Here is a 24,528-nt window from a genome sequence, read left to right on the forward strand (position 1 = left end):
CATGGGAAAATGGCAGTGTCTGAGAACAAGCTGGACTAGGTAGCATTTTTTAAATATTACCTGCAACACCTCTCTCATAACAGTTCCCAAGGTGCTCCCTGTCAAGACACCTCATGGAGGATGTACTAGGATTCCTGTGCTGAATTTTGTTTTGCCTGTAGCCTGAGGCCAGAGTCTCTCACAGTGTTCATCCATGTGTCCCAGTGCTCCTGGCACTGAAGCTGAGGTTACATGACAGCTTCAGACAATGATGTGAGAGACTGAAGACTATCCCCACAATCCTGGTCTAGCCTCTTCCCCCTGGAACCTGCCTATCTCATGAACCTTGGATGCTGTCGCGTGTAGAGTCACAGGCAGATGGTGGTACCTTGGGTCAGCAGTATAGTAAGAACTAAACCTTTAAGTGATGCCCCACAGAGATGTGGTTGTCAGGAGTGACTCCCCTGGGCCCCCAGCCACGCAGCCCTGCTATGCCATGGCCATACCTTGTCACTTGTGAGGCTCCTCTTCCTTGTGGGCCTGGGAGGAGGCAGAAGCACATACAGATCCGCTATGGTGGGCAGCCCTGGCTTTACCACAGTCACTAGCAGCTCCTCTGGGATGCTGGTCTCCTGTGGGGACAGGCAGGACACTTGGCTCCTCTTCTGTTCATCCTTGGCCATGAGCTAAATTTCCAGCATGGTCTGCTCTCTCTTCCTGGCCTAGGTATATCCTGGTCACCTGTCCTGATCTATACCCCTGACCCTCGACCCCCCATGGGTTCAGGCTGTGGCCCTAATGGTGCTTCACCTGCCCAGGCATGCCTTTTCAAGTATGTCCCCATCCTGCGCCTAGAGCCGGGTAGTGTGCCCTGTTCTTAAGATGACACGAGGCACTGCCAACTCCTGCGGTCTGCCCCCGCTCCCCAGCCTAACCATATACCTGTACAGCCCGATGCTTGCCAGTTTCAGCTCCTCAGCAACCCCCTCGCTTCTGGGAGTCCCACTCCACATACCATGAGCTAAACTGCTGCTAGTCCTTTAACACATAGCACAGTTCACCGGCATTATTCACGGGATGAGAGAAATGGGGTCAGGGTGGATTTCTGCCTGTGGTAGTCTTAGGTGGAGCTGGAGAGCTCTCAGAGCTGTGGCCCACTGGAGAAGGGGGACTTACAGTGTTTTTGCTGTGAATGACAATGTCCCTCCCTTTGAGATGTCCAGCTTCGAGTGGCCAATCCAGGACACCAACCCATCATTTCCCAGCAGCCCCTAGCCTTGTCCTCCCCTTGCTCAGCCCACAAACCACACCATGGCTGAGGATAGGATTGAAACTCAAGCCACAGGGCACCTTGGAGAGAAGTCGGGTGACCACCAGTCCCACGTCCTCCCTCCATTCAGGCGTGTTGGGGTTAAAGGCATCCAGGTCCCTGGAGAACTGCAGAGGCACCACCTGGAACTGATCTGGAAGAGACACAGAGTGGAGCCTGTGAGGTGTGGGTTGGGGCTGGGACCCTACTCAAGGTAGCACATGCAGACGGTCCACTATCCCCAATGTCCCAGCTCTGTGTTTGGAAGATAAGAGCCCTCCTCTTGCGTATCTCAGTCCTGGCATGTACTGATGATGGCAGTGACTACCTGTGAGGGGGCATGGCACTTCATGCACATGCTCCTCACCTCACAGGAGCTGCTCCTCTGATGTCATCTATTTCCTCAAGGACCCATGGTCTTCAGTTCACTGGTCACCCCAGACCAAGAGTCCCATGAGATTAGAGGCCCTGTCTCATGTACACCTCATTTCCCAAGGAGCTCAGTTCCGCTCTAAAGCCACAGGAGCCCTAACCCTGTACTACCGGCCGCACTGGCTTCCTTCTCTTTTCTCTCTTACAGAGTAGGAAAGATCTCTGCTGGGTGGAGGGCTCAGGGGACAGTGTTTTGTGAACTGTGACCCAACATCCTATGGTGTGGGAAGTCCCAGGTTCATGTAAAGGGAGAACCAGCCCAGGGCAGCCTCATCCTTCAGCAGGCCCCTAATGTGACTGATGGCTGTGGTCCATGGCAGAGGATATTCTTAAGACAAATGAGTTTCAAGTGTGCTGAAGGAGTAATGTGCATTGGAGGGGGGGACCCCTCCTTCTCCAGACACATTATTTTACTGAGGGACTCAAAGCCCCAGGGACCCCAAATAAGCAATCGCCATCCCCAGGTCCTCTTCTGGACCATCCTCAGAGTGGTAGGTGCAAGTGGAGAGGCCCGTGGAGATCCCAACATCAAGCTCACCTGTTCTTGGTAAATAACTATGCAACAGACTCACTAGTCTCATGAGACACTTTATAGAGAGGGGAAACTGGAGACAGAGAGTCTGGAACACTTCAATAAGGCCACATATCCAGTCACAGAACCCGAATCCACCTGGACTCTGCAACCTAGGGCTTCCCAGGAGTGAACAGGCCCTTTGCAGCCATGTACCCACCCACGCTGGCCTGTGTAGGGAGTCAGGGGACAGCTCACCGAGCACACGGATGAGCCTGGAGTCCTGAAGTACCGAGTTACCACAGGCAGCTTGTACTGTCACACGCACGTCCCCAGCATCCGTAAACCTTGTTGTCACCGAGTTGTCCAAGGAAAGTAGAGGCTGTAGGCACACGCGGGGTCAGGCCTCTCCGGAAGGATGGAGGGAACACTGGCCCTTGGTCTACTGTCAGGGCTACAGTGGGACTGTGCTGGTCCTGGTTCTCACCAACAAGTCAGTAGCTGGAGGCTTCTACTCTGGCAGTGTCTGGGAGGTATGGGGGGGAGTGCCTAGAACACCCTAGCTCTAAGCTGGATTGAGAGCATTTCCTGCTTTCATAGTGTGGCACATCCTTCTAGATGCTAGGATCTGTAGGCTGCCTGTGGCCTCCTATAGAGTCTTTGGGTTATCTGCTAGGCAGCCACAGGTCAGGCTTTGAGCCTCAATCCAATTCTGTTCAATGTCTCACCCACAATCCTGCCCCAGCTGAAGCTCAGGTCCTGCTCAGTGGCTGGAGGCAGCCATCCTCATTGTGGATGAGCAGTGATATCTCCTGGTCAGGCCATGCTCTTATATAAACAAGACTATGGGAGGTGAGATGGGGCTGGGGGCGTTCAGGTGGCAAGGCTACACAGAGCTTCAAACCCAGAGCCCCTGGTTGTTCTAGAAGTTTCCCACCCGAAGAGGCATGGCTCTGTACTTGAAGCCCCTCCCTTCTCTTAGCCCTCTGTGTCAGAGCTTCTGTGGGGGTGTAGGGCTATGGCATGCTGAGTGAGGAAACAGATCCCCTCCATGGGTCCTAAGGATGGACAGTCTTTCCCCCTCATCACACACCCTGCTGCCTCCTGCTCAAAAACTGTCCATGGATCACAGTCCAAGAAGGCTTCCTGGACCACTCCACTAAAGAGAGCCTCCCCTGAGCCCTCCTATGACACATCCAGTTGACTTCCAGTCAACCACTCTATCCTGTGTCTTTCACAGGACTATCCAGGGGCTTTTCAGGTGGACCCCCCAAGCAGATAGATGTTCAGGGTGGCTAATGAGTGACAGAAGACCAGAGCCTGTTCCTTTCAGTGGTCACACACTGTGCCCTGGTGCCAGGTTCTGAGGGCAGCACCCTGCCTCCCTGTGCCCCAGATGGCAGTCTATGGGAGAGAAGTCTGAGAAGGCCGTAGGACGTACCTGCAAGCTGTGGCCGATCCACCAGTAGAAGACAGTGAGGTTGGGGTTCAAGGGTAACAGCACGGCTGTGAGGTTCACTTCCTGGTTGATGCCAATGACAGGGACTACCTCGAGGTAGAGGGCCTGCAGAGGAGCTGAAGAGTTCCCCCAGAGGTCAGGGTTAGGGGACAGTGAGGCACAGGACTTTTCAGTGACTGTTGACTAGTCATTATCCCTATCAGATTCACTGGTACCATCGCCACCATGAGCACCATCACTACCATCATCAAAACGACCGTCAGCACCACGATCACCACCACCGCTAGCAATATCATCACCATCATCATCACTACCAATATCACCACCACCATCCCCATCATCACCACCAAAGTAAAGGTTTGAATCTAAACTGTCCCCACAGGTTCATATTTCAAAGGCTTGCTCCCTAGCTGGTGGTCCCGCTCCCTAATAGAGACCTCAGCCTCTGCTCCCTGTCTCACCATGGTGTGAGCAGCCTCTGGCTGCCACTTACTCCCCCCACCATGATGGAATGAACCATTTGAGGCTCTGCAACAAAGTAGACCTTCCCTCCCTCCAGTCCTTCCTGTCAGGTCACAGAGAAGCAAAAGTCACGGATACTGGAATTGGGTAGCCGGTATGAGAGGTTGCCGCTTTCACTAAATCTGACCACGGAGGTTTAAGTCTTTGGTGGTGTTTTATGAATTTGGAGAAGTGTTACTGGAATTTCAGGCACAAAGGAGGCAAGAGTTATAGGGTCACAGACACTTGTACTCAGATTTTAAAGGACAGTTTCTTGAGCTAGGCACTGTGTGCATGGCAGGGTCAAATTCCCTTGACAGGGCAATTCATGAAGCTTTGAGAGTAAGGCTTAAGATTCAGTGGAGACCTCAGCATGGGATGCAGAAACATGGGGGCCTCTAGAGACAACCTGCAGGCAGTGAGTGGAGCCCGACTGAGCATGCTCAAATGGGAGGGTGTGAGCCCATGCCCACGATGCCACCACATGCTGCAGGTGCTGCACAGGGTGGACAGGACACCGTGGGATTCTTGTCCCCTTGCTGTGCTTCAGTACTGTTTTGATCAAATCTTTTCTTGCTGTTCCCCTTTCTTCTGTTTTTCGGAGGTGGGAGAGATGTTCACTGCAGAGAGGAAGTGCAGAATCGCCTTTTACAAGGACTGCTATGAGATTTCTTTGGGTTGAACAGAGTCTCTGGGCTTAGACTTTTGAACAGCATTGGAACTGTTAAGACCACGGTGATTCATGAAGTTGGACTAAATGCATTTTGCATTAAAGATGTATACTGCGAGCCTCTAGGGGCAGAGGTGGAACGTTATGGGTTAAATCTAAAATGTCTCCCTGAGGTTCATGTTTGCATTTCCTATCTAGAGACACTGTGGAGGGAGTCTGTAGAGCCTTCTGAGCTAGGTCTAGCTAGCGAAATTGACCACCAGAAGCAGGCCTTTGGGGTTTATAGCCCAGCCTTTCATCCCAGCCCCATTCTCTGCTTCCTGAACCACTGTGATGTGAGAATCTGCTAAGTCCTACGTGCTGCTATTACTATGAATGATACCATGCATGCCTTCCTTGCTTGGACAGACAGAAATCCCATGAAACTGTGAGCCAAAATAAATCTTTCTTACAGTGTTTCTGTCAGGCATCACAGTCACAGACATGCAAAAGTAACTAATGCAATCAGCACCACTCTCCACCTGTCATCATCACCATCATCACATTCACTACCACAATGATTACCATCACCACTGTCACCACCATCACCATCATCATATCACTGTCACCACCATCATGGTACCCCATTGTCACTACCATCACCACCATCATGCCATCACCATTACCATACACCATGAACACTGCCGTCACCATTATATCACCATCATCACTATCACAATCATTGGTATCATCTTCGCTGTCATTACCACCGTTACCACCATCAACGCCATTAATCATCATATCATCATCCTCATCAATACTACAATCATCACCAAATCACCATCACCGCCATTGCCACCCTACTTACTATCACCCTCACTGTCATCGTCACCTCCATCATCACTATCATCATAACTACCAGTGCCACCCTTGCCAACATCATCAGCATCCCTGGAGTCGCCACAACCACCACTATTACTGCCTTCACCATTACTTCCATGAAGACCACTGGGACCAGGTCTGAGCCCAGCCCTTTCTATCCATGGCCTCACTGTCTTGAGGACATGTAACAACCCTACAAGACTCCCTGTTCTTCCCCCAAAGCCCTGGCTCTCCACTTCAAAGGAAGCCACACAGCCTAAAATGAGCAGCGGACTTACAGTTGACCTGGACAAAGAGCACAGCTTCATCATGGCCTGCCATGTTCTCAGCTCTGACGGACACGCGGTAGATGCCAGGACTCTCGTAGTGGTGCCGAATGGGCTCTCCTGTCAGAGTAAGGTTCACATACATGGCCTTGAAGCCGTCGCCAAGATCCACCTGATATTTAGTGGTCAGGACATCACCCTGTAGGGAAATACCACAGGGTCACTTAGGATTGACTCTTGAGGCAGGGTTCCAGCATCAGGTGCCCACTCCTCTATCTTTTTCTTCAGATGTAGACTCTTTGAGGTCAGAGAGTAGGTTGTCTCTGCTTTCAGGGCTTCGGCCTGCAGTGGACTGAGCTGGGAGACAGTTCCTAGGACCAAGACTGGGCTCTCCTTTAGAACAGAACAGCCATGGGTGATTTTAGGGTGGTCTTTTGAAAGCTATATGGGGCCCAGGGGAAACTCTGAGCCAGGCACAGGACTGGGAAAGAAAGTGGAAGTGTCATGTCAAGACGGAGTAGGTTTTGGTAGCTACCATAAGGTCTCTTCAGGGAACCACAACAAAGAAGACACAATTGTCTTTCTGTGATAATATGGCTTCCTGTCTCTTATCTCATCCCACACCACGTCAGGAATGAGGCTTAGCTGTATGGAGCAGGCAAGGAGGGCTCCTGTGACTTTGACTCATAGTGGCACTGAAGTCCCCACACAAGCTGCTGACTGACCCTGACTTTTAGACTCAAGGCCAGACAGAGTTCCTATGTCCACATTCAAGTTCTCTTCCTCACTCTCTCTGCCTTTCTCCCTGTCCTCTTCCCCTCCAGCCTGGTCACCTCACACTAGCCATCATCAGACTTCTGAGTTCATACCCTCCAGCCCTCAAAAGCTGAGGGCACTTGTATGTAAAGGACATTCATTTAACTTTGCCCTGTTTGTTTGCTTGGTCTTTTGTTTGTCTGTCTGTTTTTGAGATGAAGTTTCACTGTGTAGCCCTGGCTGTCTTGGAACTCACTCTGTAGACCAGGCTGGCCTAGAACTCACAGAGATCTGCTTGCTTCTGCCTCTCTTCCAAGAGATAGGATTAAAGGTGTGTGCCCCCACCTTCTGGGTTTGTTTAACTTTCTCTGTGAGTATGCTATACTGGGTTGGATAGAATCATCCCAAATCCGTATTTTTTGGGACCCTCTTAAATAGACATTTAAAATAAGCCTGCATATGCAGGTCATTAAGAAGTCCTATATTGAATAGGTAGGGAGAGAGTGGGCAGCCTTGTCTAGTCCCTGATGTTAGTGAGATTGCTTCAAGTTTCTCTCCATTTAGTTTGATGTTGGCTACTGGCTTGCTGTATATTGCTTTTACTATGTTTAGGTATGGGCCTTGAATTCCTGATCTTTCCAAGACTTTTAACATGAAGGGATGTTGAATTTTGTCAAACGCTTTCTCAGCATCTAGTGAGATGATCATGTGGTTTTTTTTCTTTGTGTTTGTTTATATAGTGGATTACATTGATGGATTTCTGAATATTGAACCATCCCTGCATTCCTGGGATAAAGCCTACTTGATCACAATGGATGATTCTTTTGATGTGTTCTTGGATTCAGGGCCCTCTGGAGACCATTCCACCTGGGTATCCATCCCATGTGCAGTCACCAAAGGTAGATGCTGATGTGGATGTCAGAAAGTGTATACTGACAAGAGCCTGATATAGCTGTCTCCTTAGAAGTTTGCCAGAGTCTGACACATTCAGAGGCAGATGCTCATAGCTAACCACTGATCTGATCATGGGGTTAGTTAGAGAAGACTGAAGGAGCTGAAAGGGTTTGTGGCCCCATGAGGAGAGCAACAATACCAGCCAGCCAGAGCTCCTCAGGCTCTAAACCACCAGCTTGGGAGCACATAGGGAGGGACCCATGACTCCATCTGTATATGTAGGAGAGGATGGCCTTGTTGGGCATAGGTGGGAGAGGAGATCCTTGGTCCCATGCAGGCTGAACACTGAGTGTGGGGGAATTTGAGGCTGGGAAGGTAGGAGGGGGGGTAGGTGGGGGCACATGCTCATAGAAGCAGGAGGAGGGGGGGATGGGATAGGAGGTTCCTGGGTGGTAGGGGGAATGGGGTAAAGGGATAAAATCTGAAATGTAAATATAATATCCAAAAAAAGTCATAACGAGTGCCAGAAATCCAAGGGTAGATTAGAAGAGAACACAGTGGTGATTTGGGAACCAGGAGTGACTGTGTGGACCCAGAGGCAGACCCTGAGAAGTACAGCCATGAGCCAAGGGGCTCCCAGAATGCCCAGGAGCTGGCTGAATCTTTGATGGGGCATTCCTAGAACCCAACATATATGGTATTTTATGTGTTCATTTTATAGGTCACAAGACTGAGGCTTTTAGGCATCCAGGATCTGGAGGTGGGCTCTTTGCCTACTGCTCTCCTGGCAGGGCTAGGCGAGGAGCAAGGGGAATGTCCACACCTGTACTGGCTGGTTTTGTGTCAAGTTGACACAAGCTGGAGTTATCACAGAGAAAGGAGCCTCCCTTGAGGAAATGCCTCCATGATATCCAGCTGTGAGGCATTTTCTCAATTAGTGATCATTGTGGATGGGGCCATTCCTGGGCTGGTGGTCCTGGGTTCTATAAGAAAGCAAACTGAGAAAGCCAGGGGAAGCAAGCCAGTAAGCAGCACCCTCCATGGCCTCTGCATCAGCTTCTGCCTCCAGGTTCCTACCCTGTGTGAGTTCCAGTTCTGACTTCCATTGGTGATGAACAGCAATGTGGAAGTGTAAGCTGAATAAACCCTTTCCTCCCCAACTTGCTTCTTGGTCATGATGTTTTGTGCAGGAATACAAACCCCAACTAAGACAAATTGGTACCAGCATAGTGGAGTATTCCTGTGACAACCTGACCATGTTTTGGGGAGGACTGTGGAAGGACTTTGGAACTTTGAGCTAGAAGAGCCATTGGGATGTTAAGAGCTCTGTGGGATGTTCTGTAGGAGCTTGGAAGATAATGCAGAAGCTGGGGGTCTGGCTTGTAACCTTTCAGAGGGAAGATTAAGGACTCTTATCAGGGCCATTGCTGTTTTGATTTTGAAGATTCTGTGGTTTTGGTTAGCTGGGGCTGAAGAATCAGCTGTGATTAACAAGATACCAGAACTACTAAAGTGATACCTTTGCATTATTGGGATGATTGATGCTGGCTAGCTGGAGCTAAGAAATTAACAGTGATTAAGAAAGACTAGCATCACTAAGGTGAAATCTTCTGGGAAGTGTTTCCTGAGAGAACAGAGAAGCTGTATTCCGGAGATAGCCAAGGTTGTACCCTGTGTTGGCAGCCAGACTTGGTATTATATGAGTTACCCAGGTGGTACTGATTTTGAAACATGAGGGGGTAGCAGCTGATGCTTGGCACTGTGAAGCTAGGAGAGGCCATTGTTGAAAGTGCAGTCTCAGTGGCAGGTGAAGGCCCAGGACTGAAGGGGTCGTGCAGAGAAAGTGAGGCTTGGCACCGTGAAAAGAGCCTATGAGAGGTTGTTTGTGAAAGTGCAGTTCAGTTGCAGCAGAAGACAGCAATGTTTTGAAGATCCCAGTACGATGAGATGCCCACCAAGAACAGCAGCAGCAGTGGAGTACAGGCAGCTGGAGCCTAGAGGACAAGGTGTGTGCTACAAAGGGCAGAGCTGGAGAAGTGACCCAAGACCTTGGAGGAGCCCAGAGGATGGTGAGTGCATCCCAGAAATTGAACAGTTAGAGTTTGATTTTGATTGTGACTGTGACTGTGCCCTGATATTTTTCCCTCTTGAAGGAAGAAAGTATTTTAGTGGAGCCCACGGTTGAGAGACTTTGAACTGTAAAAAGACTTTGAATTTTAAAAGAGATTAGATATTTTGAAGGGATTGAAATTTTAATATGTAAGAATTTGTAAAGACTGTGGGACACTTAAAGTTACTTAGATCTTGGGGATGAATAAGAAAGTAAGGGTTGAGGCTTAATAGTGATGTGTTTGTGTGTCAAGTTGACAAGGGGTCAGTTGCACTGGATAGTTTTGTGTGTCAGTTTGACACAAACTGGAGTTATGACAGAGAAAGGAGCCTCCCTTGAGGAAATGCCTCCATGAGATCCAGCTGGAAGGCATTTTCTCAATTAGTGACCAAGGGTGGTATCAGGGGCAGCCCTGCTTATACACTGAAGGCCTAGAATCAGCCATAGGCCTGAAAACAGCAATAGGCCTGACATACATGCCTGCTAACACAAGGTCTTGGGTCTCTGTGGAAAAACACTGAAACAGCTGTAAACAGGCAGCTTTGGTGGAAATCTACCAGCCTGGATAGTCATAGACCTTGTGGACAGGCAGCCTTGGTGGATAGTACCAACTTAGATAAGGACACATGAATCATAGGTGGAGTCATAGTGACCTGTCCCCTGAACCTTCACCCAGCTGACACTCTGTTCTGGAAGATATTTGTACTCCCCCTGAACACCTATGCTCCTGTATCATCCCCTTCTCCACACCTTGCCTCTATGTGCATATAATCCTTGTGTGAAAAAAAGTAAAACCAACGGTTTGATCAGCCTATAGACAAGCCCTATTTCTTTGCATTCACCAGTTTTTCCTTCATTCTCTTTTAGGTGATCTCCCCAGACCCTATTTAATGCCCTGCTGGACAGGACAGGATGGGAGGGTCCATTGTGGGTGGTGACATCCCTGGGCTGAAGTCCTGGGTTCTATAAGAAAGCAGGCTGAGCAAGCCAGGGGAAGGAATCTAGTAAGAAGCATCCCTCCATGGCTTCTGCATCAGCTTCGGCCTCCAGGTTCCTAGCCTGTGTGAGTTCCAGTCCTGACTTCCTTTGGTGATGAACAGCAATGTGGAAGTGTAAGCTGAATAAACCCTTCCCTCCCCACCTTGCTTCTTGGTCATGATGTTTTGTGCAGGAATACAAATGCTAAGACAACACCCCATTCATTCCTACGAGGGGAGAGTTCTTGGTAGCATCCAAGGAGTGGGTGCATGGCTGTGGCTTTAAAGTCCCCATCCTTCAGAGTGCGTGCCTTTGCTTGCATCTTTCAGCCTGCTGTACCCACTGTCTCCTCTTAACTCTTGCCCATTTCATGCTGCAGAGCTAGGGAGTCTTCTGCATGGTCCAGCTCTGCTGCCCACACAGCTGTGCCCACAAACTCCCTCCTGTCTACAGCTACCTTTATCTTCTCAACAGCTTCCCTGGTTTCAAATCTAGATGTCACTTCATTGTGTGGCCTGGAGCCCCATTTGTGCTGAGGATCCCCATCCTGTGCTTCTGGGCTGGCTTCGGTGTGTGCCCTAAAAGTTTACACTTTCCCGAATCCTATGCAGGTGTGTGATCTATTTTTGGTCCATGTTTGAGGTCTGGCGGAGGGGTGCCATTGTTGGATGGAGGGATGCCACCTCCCCCAGTCTGTTCTGCACCTGTCAAGTGTAAGGCAGCTATAGACAGGAGGGTGTCTACAGGTCTGGCCTCCATCCCCTCACACTGTGAATTCTTAGATACTTAGGAAACTCAGGCTCTTCACACTCAGCCCTGTTTTCAAGTCCAGTGATGCATAAGAGTAGGTGTGTAGGGGTGTGTGTGTGTGGTGTGTGTAGTGGAGAAGTAGTGCACACAGTGCCTATAAAGTGTATATGAGTGTGTAAGGGAGTTAGTGTCACTGTTAAGTGTGTAAGACTTCTATCCTCAGTCCCATGCTCCTACCCCTTTCCCTCCAGGGCCAGGGTGACTCGGGAGCCCCTGTTTCAAGACATCTTTGTGTTGTTCCCCTCAACTCTGCCCACTCCAGTCTGAGCCTGACAAGCAGCCCCACAAGGGTTCCAAAGATGCCCTGTCTTCTTGTCTTCCGGACCCAGAGGAGGTGCCCACCTGCAGATGTGTGTAATTTCTAGCTTCAAGCTCTAGGGGGCAGCAGATAGCCATGTTTCCAGGCTGTCTGGTCAGGAATTTGAGAGCCTCCTCTGGGTCTGTCTGAGGGTCCAGGGAACCCCAGGCTGACCAGGGGCTCTGTTCTCCTGTGATCCCAACACACAGGGAGATACACACACACAGCCCTGAGGCAGGGAGGGCTGCCTGAACCTTATGACTGTCTCAATCAGTGAGAGGACCTAGGAGGTGGTGTGTGTGTCTGTGTATTGGGGTGGGAGAAGGGAGAGTTGTACAGCTTGGGCCCAGGGGCTACAGACTTAGTCATTGTCTGCTTTGGGTCCTGAGGCCTCCAGAGGACACAATGCCATCTCAGCCTCTTTTTACCTTGAGCGAATGACTTCATTGTCCACAGCTCAGTTTCTTCATTTATAACTTACATTTATTGAGTACACAGTGCAAGATTGCACTTCTGACAGGAAGTGGCTGTCACAGTGCCTGGTGCAAACACAGGTGCTTAGTGTGGCTGGTCCGAGTCCTCCATAGGCTCAGTTTCCCTATTTTCAAGAGACCAAGCGTGTACTTCTAAAGTCAGATACCTGTTAAAGGATGTTTGTGCACAGCATGCGTGATCCTGGACTCACCTATGTTAGCCTTCACACCTGATGGCTGAAGATATGGGATCCTGCTGACCCATGAGTGGAGACTGCCCAGAATCCTGGGGGAGGGGGTGGGGGGAGGAGGCTTTCTCTCTGCCTCTGTGAGAGGGCATTAACCAGGATCTGGAGGGGAAGGCGACTCACCCTCTGTCTTTGGGTTTCTGGATGTTCATGTTTTCCTAATGGTCATTTTAATTTTTTTTTGTAGGAATCATTAGCTGATTCTATTAGCTGAGACACAGGAATGTGTCACGTAAAATACTATGTTTTACAGGAACCAGAAGGAACCAGAAAAGTTAACAGTTCCCTCAGGGGAAAAGATTTTGGGTGATATTTATGTATGTGGTGGTTTTTTTTAAATATATATATAAATATGTTACCTAAATATACTACAATGAGCACATATTATTTTTAAAATCAAAAGAAAATGTAACACTTGTTCTGAAGTAAAAATAGAATGAGTGGGAGACTGGGCGGAGAAAAAATATGTATATGTGTGTGTGTGTATATATATATATTTGTATATATATATATTTGTGTGTATATATATATGTGTGCGTATTTATAGCCATCACCATATATACACAGAAGGCATAATTTCTGGATGTGATTATAAATCATTTTCTTGAAAAAAAAAAACCCTTTATGCTTTTGTTGGGATTTCAGATCAACTAAATCAATATAATTAGATGTTTAAAATTGCTTTAGTACTGGGCTGGGGGTGTGGCTCAGTAGAAGAACACTTCTCTAGCTTGCAAAAGGCCCTGGGTTCCATCCTCATTAGAGGAAAGAAACCAATAAAATAAGTTCCATGAGACCTATGGGGAGGAATCAATTTTGTATCAATGTTTGATAAACACAAGATTACACACACATGCACATATACACATCCATACACTCACATATACATACATGTGTGGTGTGGAGCCTGTTTCCTGCTGACTGTCTGACATACACTTGCTCTTGTATCTGTCTCATCTCAAACACTGGTCTGAACCAAGAGGATAACTTTGGTCCTGTGATCCCACCCTCGGGGTCAGGCCAGCCTCTGTGGCCATGCTCCAAACCTCAGAACTTTACTTTTGGGTACCTGGCTGGAACCGCCCTGCCAGTGACAGTCCAGGGCAGATACTCACCTGTTCCTGCCGCACCACAAACAGCACGTCTTCTCTAGGCCGCACAGCCACTGCCTCTCCTCGGATGCTCACCTGCAGGCCCCGGGGTGCTTGTAGGGGGCACTGCAGCTGCACTGGGCTCTGCTGCAGGTCCACACCACCTTCACACACATTGGACACCACCTTCCGGTACCTGGGTGTATGGGGGAGGTTCAGGTCCAGAGCAGACAGTGGTTTGACAGTGGGTAGGGGTGGTCTCCTCTCCTGAGGCAAATCATGGCTCCACCCTCTACAGCCCCCTTGCTGCCTGCTCCCCATGCTACCTCATGGCTGCTTCTGTCTACTTTATATCTGAGAGCATCAGGATGGAGGGATGTGCTGGTCTGCTTTGGAGAGCTGAAGCACCCATGGCCTGATCATATTGCTCACAGTAATACTGGTTTTTGTTTGTGTTTATTTTTGTTTGTTTGTTTGCTAAGGGGTGACAGAGGGAGACAGTCTAAATTCAAGATCTTGCTGGGAACCATGGAGGACAGAGTGGCTGAAATGGACCAGACCTTGGTTTCCTGGGTGGCCATAAGCAAGTGTTGCTCTTCTTGGGATGGCTGTACCTATCCACTACCCATATATCTACCCACTCGGCCAGCAGTGGCATAATGGCTTCTTTGGCAAGGTTTGGTAAGCATAACTTTTATCTGAAGTGCCAGCCAAGACCTGTATCAAGAGTAGATGGGTATAGAAAAATGGGTATTTGTGGGGGCAAAAGAATGGGTAGATAGACTGGTGGATGGATGGATGGATGGGTGGATAAATGGGTAAACTGATGGAATAAATAGATGGATAGATGAATAGGGAATGGATGATGTGAATGATAGGTATAAGGATGGATTATATAGATGAGTGGATGGATGGGTAGCTGGATAGATGGGCGGATGGATGGATGAATGGGTAGATGGGTGGATGGATGGATGGGTGGAGGGATGGATGGAAGGGAGGGTGGATAAATGGGTGGATGGATGGATAGATGGATGGGTGGGTGAACAGATAGGTGGGTAGATGAATAGATGGATGGATGGAGGAGAATAGTTGGATAGATGGATGATAGATGTTAGGCTACATACTACCAAGGCTAAAGCATTTAGTTCCTTCTCCTGCCTCTGTTTCTTCCAGCTCTCCATAGTAAGTAAATAAGGAATCTCCCTCAAAGAATGAGGTAATGGGCCCATCACATGGAGCCTGTGGGCCCTGCTGAAGCTGGAGGCTCACAGATGTTATGTACTTGGTATTTATTTCTACATGATGTGGATTCCGTATACGCAGTTTGTTCCGTTCCACCCACTTGGTGGGGTGAAGGGCCTGCCTGCCTGCCTGTCTCCTTTCTGCAGAGCTCTTCCCAGCACAGCACAGACTGTAGGACTCACTGTTGTCATGGGCTTAGGCTCAAGAGGTGAGTGTGCCAGTGGTTAAGATTTCAGCTATAATGGAGGAAAACCTGGTGTGGTGGTTTGAATATGTTTTGCCCAAGGAACAGTGAGTGGGCTCTGCTTCTGAAGCTGTTGGCCAATGAGTAAGGGCTGGATGGTGGGTAGGTAGATAGATGGGTGGATGGATGGATGGGTGGAAGGATGGATGGGTGGATGGATGGATAGATGGATGGGTGGGTGGGTGGACAGATGGGTGGGTGGATGGATGGTAGATGGATGGATGGGAAAGGGGTGGGTAGATGGGTGAATGAATCAGTGGCCGACTGGCTGAGTGGCTAAGTGTACTCACCCAAGGCTACTGGTATAGGTCTGGCCCAGGACACAGTCTTCAGGAGGGGACAAAGGGTTGAACCAGAAGTTGGCAAAGCACTTGTTGGCAGTGGACTCTGAGGAAGACGAGCGCTCAAACCCGTAGTCACTGGGAAGGGAAAGCTGGGTTAAAAGGTAAGATTAGAGGTAGCAGCTAGGGTGAAGAACCTTATGCCACAGGTCTAGATATATCCATTTGTGGGGACATGAGTCAATCTACAAGTTTGTTCCAGAGGAGAACAGATTGAACATACTAGCTCCATTCCAGACCAAGGAGGCTGAAAATGAAGTAGAGCCTGGAAGGCCTCCTGGGAGAGGAGGTGAGTGACTCTCAAAGGATGCCAGGGAGAGAGGTGCAGCCAGGGTCAGCTACCCTGGAAAGGACACAGGAGACCTGAATGTGGGGTGCTGGGTAGATAGTGTGAGGCAGGTTGGGGGTGGAGGCTTTGCAAACTCCATTGTCATAAGGCAGTGGGCCTTTGAGTAGAATGAATCCTAGAGGGAGGAGAGGGACTAGGTGACTGTAGCTTGCTCCCATGATGTCCTAAGGTTGAGGTGGCAGTGTGTGTCTGGAGACTAGCCTTCCCTGAAGGACACTGCCCTGGTTCTGGGGAAAAGGTCATCATGAGATGAGGTGCTGGAGCATCCAGGAGGGAGGGGTAGTGCCCACCAGAGGAAGTCGGAGTCCCGGCACTTGCACACACGTGATGTGAGTGCTGACGTGAAGCTCCTCCCCTTGACACACCAGGATGTAAACTTTCTCTTCCGGTAACTTCTCTGCTGGCCCATGATACAGTGGTCACCCTGTGGCAAGAACACTAGGATGAGGAACCAACACAGGATGGTGACATCTGCCACTGGCTTGTCCTGTGGCTCCTGCCCTGGTGGCAGCTGGAATGGAGACATTTGCCTTCTTTGACAAACAGGGAAACTGAGGCCCCCCAAAAGTTGACATGTCAGTCAACTGGCTCAGCTTCCCTCATCTTAAGCATCATGACTGGCCCTTGGTGGTCACAGAACATCTGGGCCAACAGGGGCCAGGTTTGTTAACATCTGGAGATGAACCATGCCTGGAGGGCTCCTATGGACACACAAGAGATTCTTAGGCTATGCTTGGAGCAACACTGCCCTGATCCTAATAACATACTCCCTGGCAGTGATGGCACAGGGCTGGCAGGGACTCTGGAATCTCTCTAGGCTCGTCTGAGCACTTTCTTGTAAATCAGTTTCTGCAGAGCTGTTGAGTCACTAGCCAGGCCATCCTCCGTGTCTGAAGTCTTGATGCTGGATCTTTACTTACAGAGATATTCAGCTTCTGGCTGACTTCAGCTACTGTCCTAGCTAGCAGCTCGCTCAGAGTCTCTGACCCCAGGAGTCTCCTCTTAGGAATTTTCCATCTTCCTTGGCTGCAAATCTTCACTCGCTATTCTGTGTCCCTGGTCTTTAATAAACTCCTCCAGGCTGACCACAGCTTCAGCAGGTGCCACTAAATCACAGCCCTCAGGTACCCACTAAAGGGTCAGCTTCTCTTGTACCACCCTCCAGGAGCTGACATGCGGTCTCATGTTCAACCCAAGGTGTGAAAGCTAGATATTGATGATGCATTGTGACAGAGGACAGTCTCAGACCCTGATGTCATATAGTCTTTGTCCATTTCCCCATAAGCTAAAAAGTCCCAAATTGCATCATGGAGACCTCCTAGCTAAGGGTGGGCCTCAGGCCCTGCAGGTGCTAGGGGTCGTGAAAAGCTGCCAATCAGAGCAGCTACGGGGTATGAGGATGGCCCACAAAACCCTTGAATGGGCTAGAGGTTGGCACCTGTGAGATTCCCTGGAAGAGGAAAGAGCCCTGTGGCTCAGGTGCATGGCCCACCTGGAGGTCAGTGAGGTCCCAGGAGCTGTAATCATCCTCAACACACTGTCGGGGGAAGGAGGGACGGAAGTCAACCTTGACCAGCTCCCAGTCAGAGCGGAAGCTGATGTGGCCAAAGACCCTGAGGGGAGAAAGACACTTTAAATTGATCCTTCCCTGATGACCAGACATTTAGGTTCCCTGTCCCACCACCTGTGATGCCTCTCCTGTTCAGTAGGATTCAAGGACGTGACATGCCATCCACTGGCCTTGGCCTGACATTATCATCCTCAGAGTGATTGCTGTTTGTGGCATGCTGATTATTCTAGAGCAGGTCATCCATCTGACCCATGCAATCCCCTTTCTGCCAGGAGTAGGTGAGCAGGCTCCCTGTCTTCTTGGCTGCCACAGACCCTTCCATAGCCTACATACCAGGCCTCACACTTGCTTAGTGTGAGCAGGAGCCATGTCCAGGATTATCTGGTGCCTCCTTGCCTTTCTGCTGGCCTGCCTCTGCCTACCATGTGGGATTGGCCCCAGGCTGTTTACCCCAGGCGGGGCTGGCATTCCAGAGAGATAAGCCGCTGTAAGGCTCGGATGGACAGGGGATGAAAGGGCCATGTGACAGTGCAATGCATTTCACTGAGCAGAGGGAGGGACAGAGAGAGGCCAGCCACATAGGAAGCACCATGATGCATGGGGGCAAAGCGTGCTCAGCTTGGTGATCCGAGACCAGCGTCCCATACTGGCTTCAGCTCCTCCTGTCTAACTGTTCTGCAGACCATGGGTGGCCTTGTCTCAGGGAGCCTGCTGTTCAGATGGGCAGTCCTCTTGTCAGAGCCCCATTGTCACCTTGACAGATAGTTGGAGAGGGGGTTCCCACATTTCTGTCCATCTTTTTAGGGCTCACTGCATCCCGGGAGGAATGCATACTGATCATCCCAGATTTCAGAGGGGAAGCAGCCTAAGGAAGTGCCTCCCCAGGGTGGTATCTGGGCTGGCAGCTCACACTTGTGAGGCGTGGTCCGGGATATAACCAATTAGCCCGAGTGTGATAGCCTAGCATCTCCTGTATGGGAACGTCCCATACTCTGCATTCTGAGCTCAAGCAGAGAAGCAGATTGGTCCCTTCTCTGTATGTCAGTTCCTGTCTGTAAAGAAAGCCTAGACCTCAGTTCCTACTGTGAGCATCTCTTATCTAGTTGAATGGTCCTAGCAGGAGAAGCCAAAGGGCCACTAACTACTTGGCAGAGCAGGAAATGTGGGCCATGCTATAGAGTGTATTGCTGGCTCCGCCCTAGGGATGGCCCTGCAGCCCTGCAAGGCTGAAAGCCCTCATAGTACAGCCCAGGGCTGGGACCCTCTGTCCTGTGCTGTGCTAGGGGAGGCAACTGTGGGCAGTGCTGTGAACAATGTCCTGACATGGTGACTCATCAGCTTAGATGTGACCTCTGGGTGGATGAAACTAACGGTGCCATATGGGTGGGGCTCGGTCCTAGGCTCAGACGGAAAAGTTTTTCATTCTGCCAGCCTGTGTCCCTTCTGAGGCATGTGAATGATCTCCATGCCCACGGAAATTGGAAGCTGTTTGAAGATGCTGCCTTGTGAAAGCTCTGTAGGAACCTTGTGGTGCTGTTTAAAAACTTAAAACGTGAATGTGCCTGCCTGTGAACTATGCAGCTTTCCCTGGATGAAATGTTAGCTGTGGAGATGAAAGCTGCAGTTGGGACCAGAGCCGGATCTGAGGACCTTGGCTGCACAAAGCACAGATGTCCCAAAGCAGCTACAAAATGCAGACTACAAGATGAAGTGAGGCGGAGGAGGGAAGGGGACGTGCTCAGAGCAGAAAGTGCCCCCATGGTGGGGCCGGGCTGGGGAAGCAGAGGCTTGGAACCCTGCCAGCTTGCTGGAGCTCTGAGAGCCCTGTCAGGGCTGTCACCTTTGTTGCTAGCCCTTGCTTTGCAGGTTCAGCCCTGCAAACTGTTCAGCCTCCATGCAAAGAGACCAAGGGACCAGGCTGAGTCTGCCCCAGCCCAGGCTGTCAGACATCCTCACCTGCTTCTCTTGACAAATACCAAGCACCATATCCCTGACATCTCCTGCTGTCTCACACCACAGCCTTCACACAGTTGGTCCACACAGACAGGGGAGGCATGAGCCTCCCCAGGGTCTTGGCAGGTCACAGAATCATGGAGGACCTGACCAAGAACAACTTGCCTGCCTCCCAGGCTGCTAAGCAGAGGGAGACTGGGACTGGCTCAGTCTTCTATGCCTGGTGCTCAGCTCTTCTGGGATGCACAGACTACCTGTGTCCTGCAATAGGGCTTGCCCTGGCTTCCTGTTAGCTACCCAGGAAGGAGGATGTGAGGCCAGCACCACAGTGGGCTTTCTCACTGGAGCCTGACTGTGGGGGAGGAACTCTATCTGCTCCTGGGGGTCATGGACATTCTTACAGATTCCAGGGGTGCTCTCTGGACACTTCATGGGACTCTATGAATGCTCCCTGGGGCCCCGAGTAGGGAGAGGCATGCAGGCCACATCACTCCGCAGCTTTCTTCCTGCTGTCACACCTGCTAGCCAGGTGACTGGCCTGGTAGCAGGAAGCAGAGACCCAGTCTGAGCCCACCTCAGAGACCAGCCATCCTGGGGGTGGCTCTGACCTGGGTCTTCCTCACACCTCCCTGTTTCACTCACGTCATGACAAGTGTCTCATCCCCTGGTTCGCTCAGCAGCCCATCCACGAACACTGAGGTGCTGGTGAAGTTGTGCGTGCTCCAAGTGTGGCCCTCATCCACGCTGAACCTGTGAAAGGCCACCAGTGTTCACAAAGCTGCATGGTTTTACTCCTTACCCCCAGGCCTAACTCCTAACCATCAGAGACCAGTTCTGGGACCATCCCAACACCTAGGCCACAGCTGGACCTCAGCCTCCCTCTCTCAGGTGAGACCACAGCAGATACCTGCAAGCTAGGTGACATCCCTGACTAATTAGCAATTAGACATATCATTGGGGTACCACACAGGCTCTGTGCCCTATGAATAGCAGGGACAGTCTTAGAAGCATCCAGTAATAGCATGCAAGGCTTGATTCCAGCTCAGGGTTCCTCTGTCAGTGACATGTTAATGTTACAGTGATACTTACTACCTCCCAGGATACACAGCTCTTTTTTCAGACTAAACTGACACTGGTAGCCTGGAAGTCAGCTCTGCCTTCTAAATACCAGTGTTACCCTGTCCTCCATTTGTCAGTGGGTCCTTCAGCTATCTGAAGCTTTAGTTGAGCCACTGCTTACCTGGGTACCGACTAGCTTCTTAGTACTCCTGGCCCCATTCCTCTTCTAACAGCTTCTTGCTGATACTTAGTGTGTCTCTCTGGATTCCTGAGCCCCCAACCCCCCCCTCCAAGTTACTCTGGCTAGGCTTTAGGCTGTGTATTCTTTTTCATCCTGAGGGTAACATGGTCCATCTCTGGGCCACCTCAGAGGGTTGGGTCCTCCCATTGTTGGGATCCCAGGGAACTGTTCTGCTTTGCTCTGTGCTCTCTGTCCACATGTCCACCCTCTGGCCCATGCTCTCACTTGAGGATCTTCAGGGGGATGGAGGTGTCCTTGATGGCAGCAATGACACCACCATGGTCCAGGTACAGTACGTGGTGCTCTTCCTCAAAGACCTGTAGGGTGACACATACTCTCAGGTGAGACCCCAACAAGACTAGCAGAGCCTGGTCAGGAAGAGATACTAGCTCTTTAACACCCCCATATTTACCCCTGACTTAGTACATGAGGAATAAGTAGGGTTTGGTGGACAGTGGCCATTTTTCTACCCTGAGGGATGAAGGAAACAAGCGATGCTGTGTACTCTCACCGTCCTGTCCACAGGAACCCGGGTCAGCAAATGGCCCAGCAGTGACGAAGCACAGTGCGCTCAGATCTGAGGTCAGGATGAGTCCCTGGCCTATGTGGGGTGTAGTGACAGAGATCGAATTCCTAACACCGCTGTCACCAGGTGGGTGTGGCCAGTGCTGGTTCCCTGTAGTTCCAGCCTTACTAATGTGCCATCATCCTGACTCTGAGCCCTCTGTGGCCATCTCAGTGGAGGTCTGAGCTGGGTACCAGGGACCCTGGCATTCAATGAATACATGAATGAATGGCCACCACATGGACGAACTAATGAATGGATGCTCTGAGGATAAATAAATGAATGCCAACTGAGGGTCTGGTGGAGGAGGCAAAGGTAATTTGATAGGGTCCACCTAGGAGGGACACCATGTTAGCCACAGCCATATGCATGCGGACATCCTGGGGCAAGTGTCATCTTACAGATAGGAAGTTGGTCTCACAGTAGTAAGCATATGCCAAGGCCTCACAGTTGGGAGTGGCAGAGCCAGGCATGGCCCTCACTCACTCCAGGATACTTCAGTGGACTGGCACACATTGGGTACAGAGCAAGTCCACAGACACTGTGAATGAAGGCCCTGCTGTCTGGGCTACATCACCTTCCCTCTCTAGGTAGTGGTTACCACCCCCCCCACCCCCCCCACCCCCCGCTATGGGTGCTGGAAGTGCCAGGGCTCAGGAGGTTAGAGAAGAGCCCAGGGATCTAATCATTAGCTATCTCCCAAGACATAAGTCTGCTGGCTCCTGTGAATGCTTCCATCTGCAGCAAGGCGACCTGGGCGAGGGAAGAAGGGAGGAGCACTGTGGAGTAGGCATGAGGAATGGGCATAGTCCAAGCTAGGTAAGGCAAGAGAGAAGGCCGAACTGCAGCTTCCAGATGGGTGTGGCCCACCCACACCAGCCCTGGCTGGAGTGGAAGAGGTCCTGACTCCAAGAAACTAGGCCCAACAGTGAGCTGGTTGGAGATAATGTCTGAGAAATTGCCAAGAAAGCCTCTGACAGTGTCCACGCTGTGGCTCTCAGCACTTTAAGCAGCCCCTGGGGTGCAGGGTCATGGGGACACAAACCTATCCCTGGATCAGCCTTTCTCTGTTCCTTCTGAGTCCTAGCAGGAGCTTAGAATGCTGTTGGTGAGATCCTTGGCCACTCTAGGAAGTTCATGGTCTTTTGTTATCTAGGGTTTGAAACAGAGCTTGTTCTGCAGACCAGGCTGGCCTTAAACCTGTGTAAGAATCTCCTTTCCCTGCCTCCCAGAAGCCGGTGTTACATATGAGCATCACCAGGTCTGGCTTCAAGCCTTGTCACTCCGCAGGAAAACATATGTCACTCTGCACTCTGGCCCATCTACATCTGACAGGACTTTCTGGCCAGAGAGGAGACACCACAGCAGCCCCAAAGGCTCCACTGGTCTGGGACTGTTGGTAACTCAGTCCTCCATCGGCAGTCTTCCTCCCCCACTACAGCTGCCTACAGTCACGATATGCATCCGTTTCTCCCTGACGCACACATGTATGTGCATGTACTCACACACACACACACACACAGGTGCTGCCTAATCAGGCATCTCACCTGTGAACCCAGCTGTCCCCTGGCAGGAAACCTTGTCCTGTAACACTGATCCTGAGGTCTCCGAGTTAAACCTAATCGGGCTGCTTCACAAAAGTGGTCCCTCAAATGTCTATTAAATGAGGAAGCACTTTGGTGCTGCCATCAGTGAAAGTGGACAGGCGGTGACCTTTAAGAACCTCAGAGCGACTTCACTGGCTTTGGTGAAATAAAAATATTTAATGCAATAAATCTCTTCTGCCCTTTACAGATGCCTTGCTTGTTGCATCTTATTAAGAGAGCAGCAGCCTTACACCTCAACGCAGGTGAGCTCTGTATGCAGGGATGAGTGTTAGATGCTCCCCCGGGGGATGTGACTGCATGGCCAGGCATCGTGAAGATGTCCTGGGAACAGGACTGGTCTGCAAGACACCTGGTTTGGGTCATCTTCTCAAGTGCTTATAGCCAGGTCACCCCTAGACCAACCGAGCCAGGACCACACCTACCCAGAGAGGTGGTCAGCGTTTGTTTCATAGGTCAGGGCCCTCTTGAGAGATGCATGGGGTGGAAACCTGCAGCTTCTATGTGTCATGGGCTCTGTGGGGGCCTGCCAGACCTGCCAGTGTCTCCACTCTTCCTGAGCTACAGGCTGATGACCGCCAGCATTCCTCTAGCCAGTGACTCTGACATCCATGTGCAGCTATGAGTGGGAGCTGCACAGGGTCCAGCTGTTGAGGGAATGTCTCCCACAGGCAGCCTTTCCTCATTTCCTTTCTTCCTTTGTCATCTTGGGCCACAGTTCTTCCTTGTAGCAACACACGGTATGTCCCCCAGGATCCTAACCCTGCTCTTCTCCCATCCTCTTCTTTATGTGACCACTGTCTCTCTCTCTCTTGGCCTGAAGGAGCTCAAAGCCAAGTAGGAAGTAGCCATGTGGTCTTCAGTTCCCTTTCTCAGACGTCCCCAGGGATACACCTGTCTGTGATGTGCAACGCCCAGCAGAAGCCACAAAGCATTGGGCAGATAGCCCCACCCCCAACTGGCCCCACCTCCTGGACAGGTTCTAGCCCTCAGCAGAGGCCTCAGGCTGCTTCTGAAGAAGCGAGGCTGATGGCTCAGGGGTCTAGAGAGACCCTGTGAATGAAGGGGTACGGAACAGATAGAGTCCTGGAGGGCTGAATGACTCTAGGTACCTTTGTCACCTTACCTGCCTCCAGGTGTGCCCGCAGTCAGATGTGATGTACATTTCCTCTTTATACTCCACCAGCTGTGAGCCCAGGTTACCTGACCAATAGAAAAGGCTGTGTCGTTCTAAGAACAGGTAGATCCCCCAACCGAGGGCTGAAAGTCCCCAGAAAAGGAAACTGTACTGAGGCCTATATTTCTACCATAGTCACCTACAGTAGGCCCTGCCTGCCTTCCTTTTCAGACAGTGGCCTGGTGTGGCTATGGGGCTTGAGCTTGTCCCCTCTGGGCAGAAAGAGCTCAACCCAGATGAGCCCAGCACAGGGCTCTAGCCTCAGCTACAAGGTGGACAGGCTCAGGTGCTCCAGAGTGCCCACAGGTGCTCCTTGAGGGTAAAATCATGAAGATGGATCAGGGTCAGGCCTAAGGTTATGAGCCAGCTAGGGCAGCATGGGCTTGTAGTCCCTGAGACACGTGAGGGCTGCATGTGTGTTTGAGGACTAAGTGCCCCAGAGACCAAAGAGCAGGGGAAGGCCAGAGCATATGTGGACAAAAGGCAAGCACACGGCAGGTGCACATTCAGTTTCTGTGGAGGTCACAGTCACCATGT

At 50.8% G+C, this 24,528-nt stretch overlaps 1 protein-coding gene across 6 annotated transcripts in view; it reads right to left on the minus strand.

Annotated features, from left to right (window-relative positions):
- The window catches only part of Sorcs2 (sortilin related VPS10 domain containing receptor 2), a 450,334-nt gene that overhangs the window by 8,808 nt on the left and 416,998 nt on the right, over positions 1 to 24,528 (minus strand). For all 6 annotated transcript variants that reach the window (XM_076938388.1, XM_076938387.1, XM_034508299.2 and 3 more), the window contains exons 12-23: positions 23,941 to 24,017; positions 20,871 to 20,962; positions 19,988 to 20,095; positions 17,315 to 17,435; positions 16,113 to 16,246; positions 15,423 to 15,551; positions 13,671 to 13,842; positions 6,001 to 6,187; positions 3,673 to 3,806; positions 2,490 to 2,613; positions 1,330 to 1,442; positions 486 to 611 (exon numbers count right to left, since the gene is read on the minus strand). In XM_076938388.1, the coding sequence (XP_076794503.1) occupies positions 486 to 611; positions 1,330 to 1,442; positions 2,490 to 2,613; positions 3,673 to 3,806; positions 6,001 to 6,187; positions 13,671 to 13,842; positions 15,423 to 15,551; positions 16,113 to 16,246; positions 17,315 to 17,435; positions 19,988 to 20,095; positions 20,871 to 20,962; positions 23,941 to 24,017 (1,517 nt within the window). The remainder of the gene's footprint in view (positions 1 to 485; positions 612 to 1,329; positions 1,443 to 2,489; positions 2,614 to 3,672; positions 3,807 to 6,000; positions 6,188 to 13,670; positions 13,843 to 15,422; positions 15,552 to 16,112; positions 16,247 to 17,314; positions 17,436 to 19,987; positions 20,096 to 20,870; positions 20,963 to 23,940; positions 24,018 to 24,528) is intronic.

The sequence above is a fragment of the Arvicanthis niloticus genome, chromosome 7 (genome assembly GCF_011762505.2).
Source record: "Arvicanthis niloticus isolate mArvNil1 chromosome 7, mArvNil1.pat.X, whole genome shotgun sequence".
Taxonomy (NCBI): Eukaryota; Metazoa; Chordata; class Mammalia; order Rodentia; family Muridae; genus Arvicanthis; species Arvicanthis niloticus.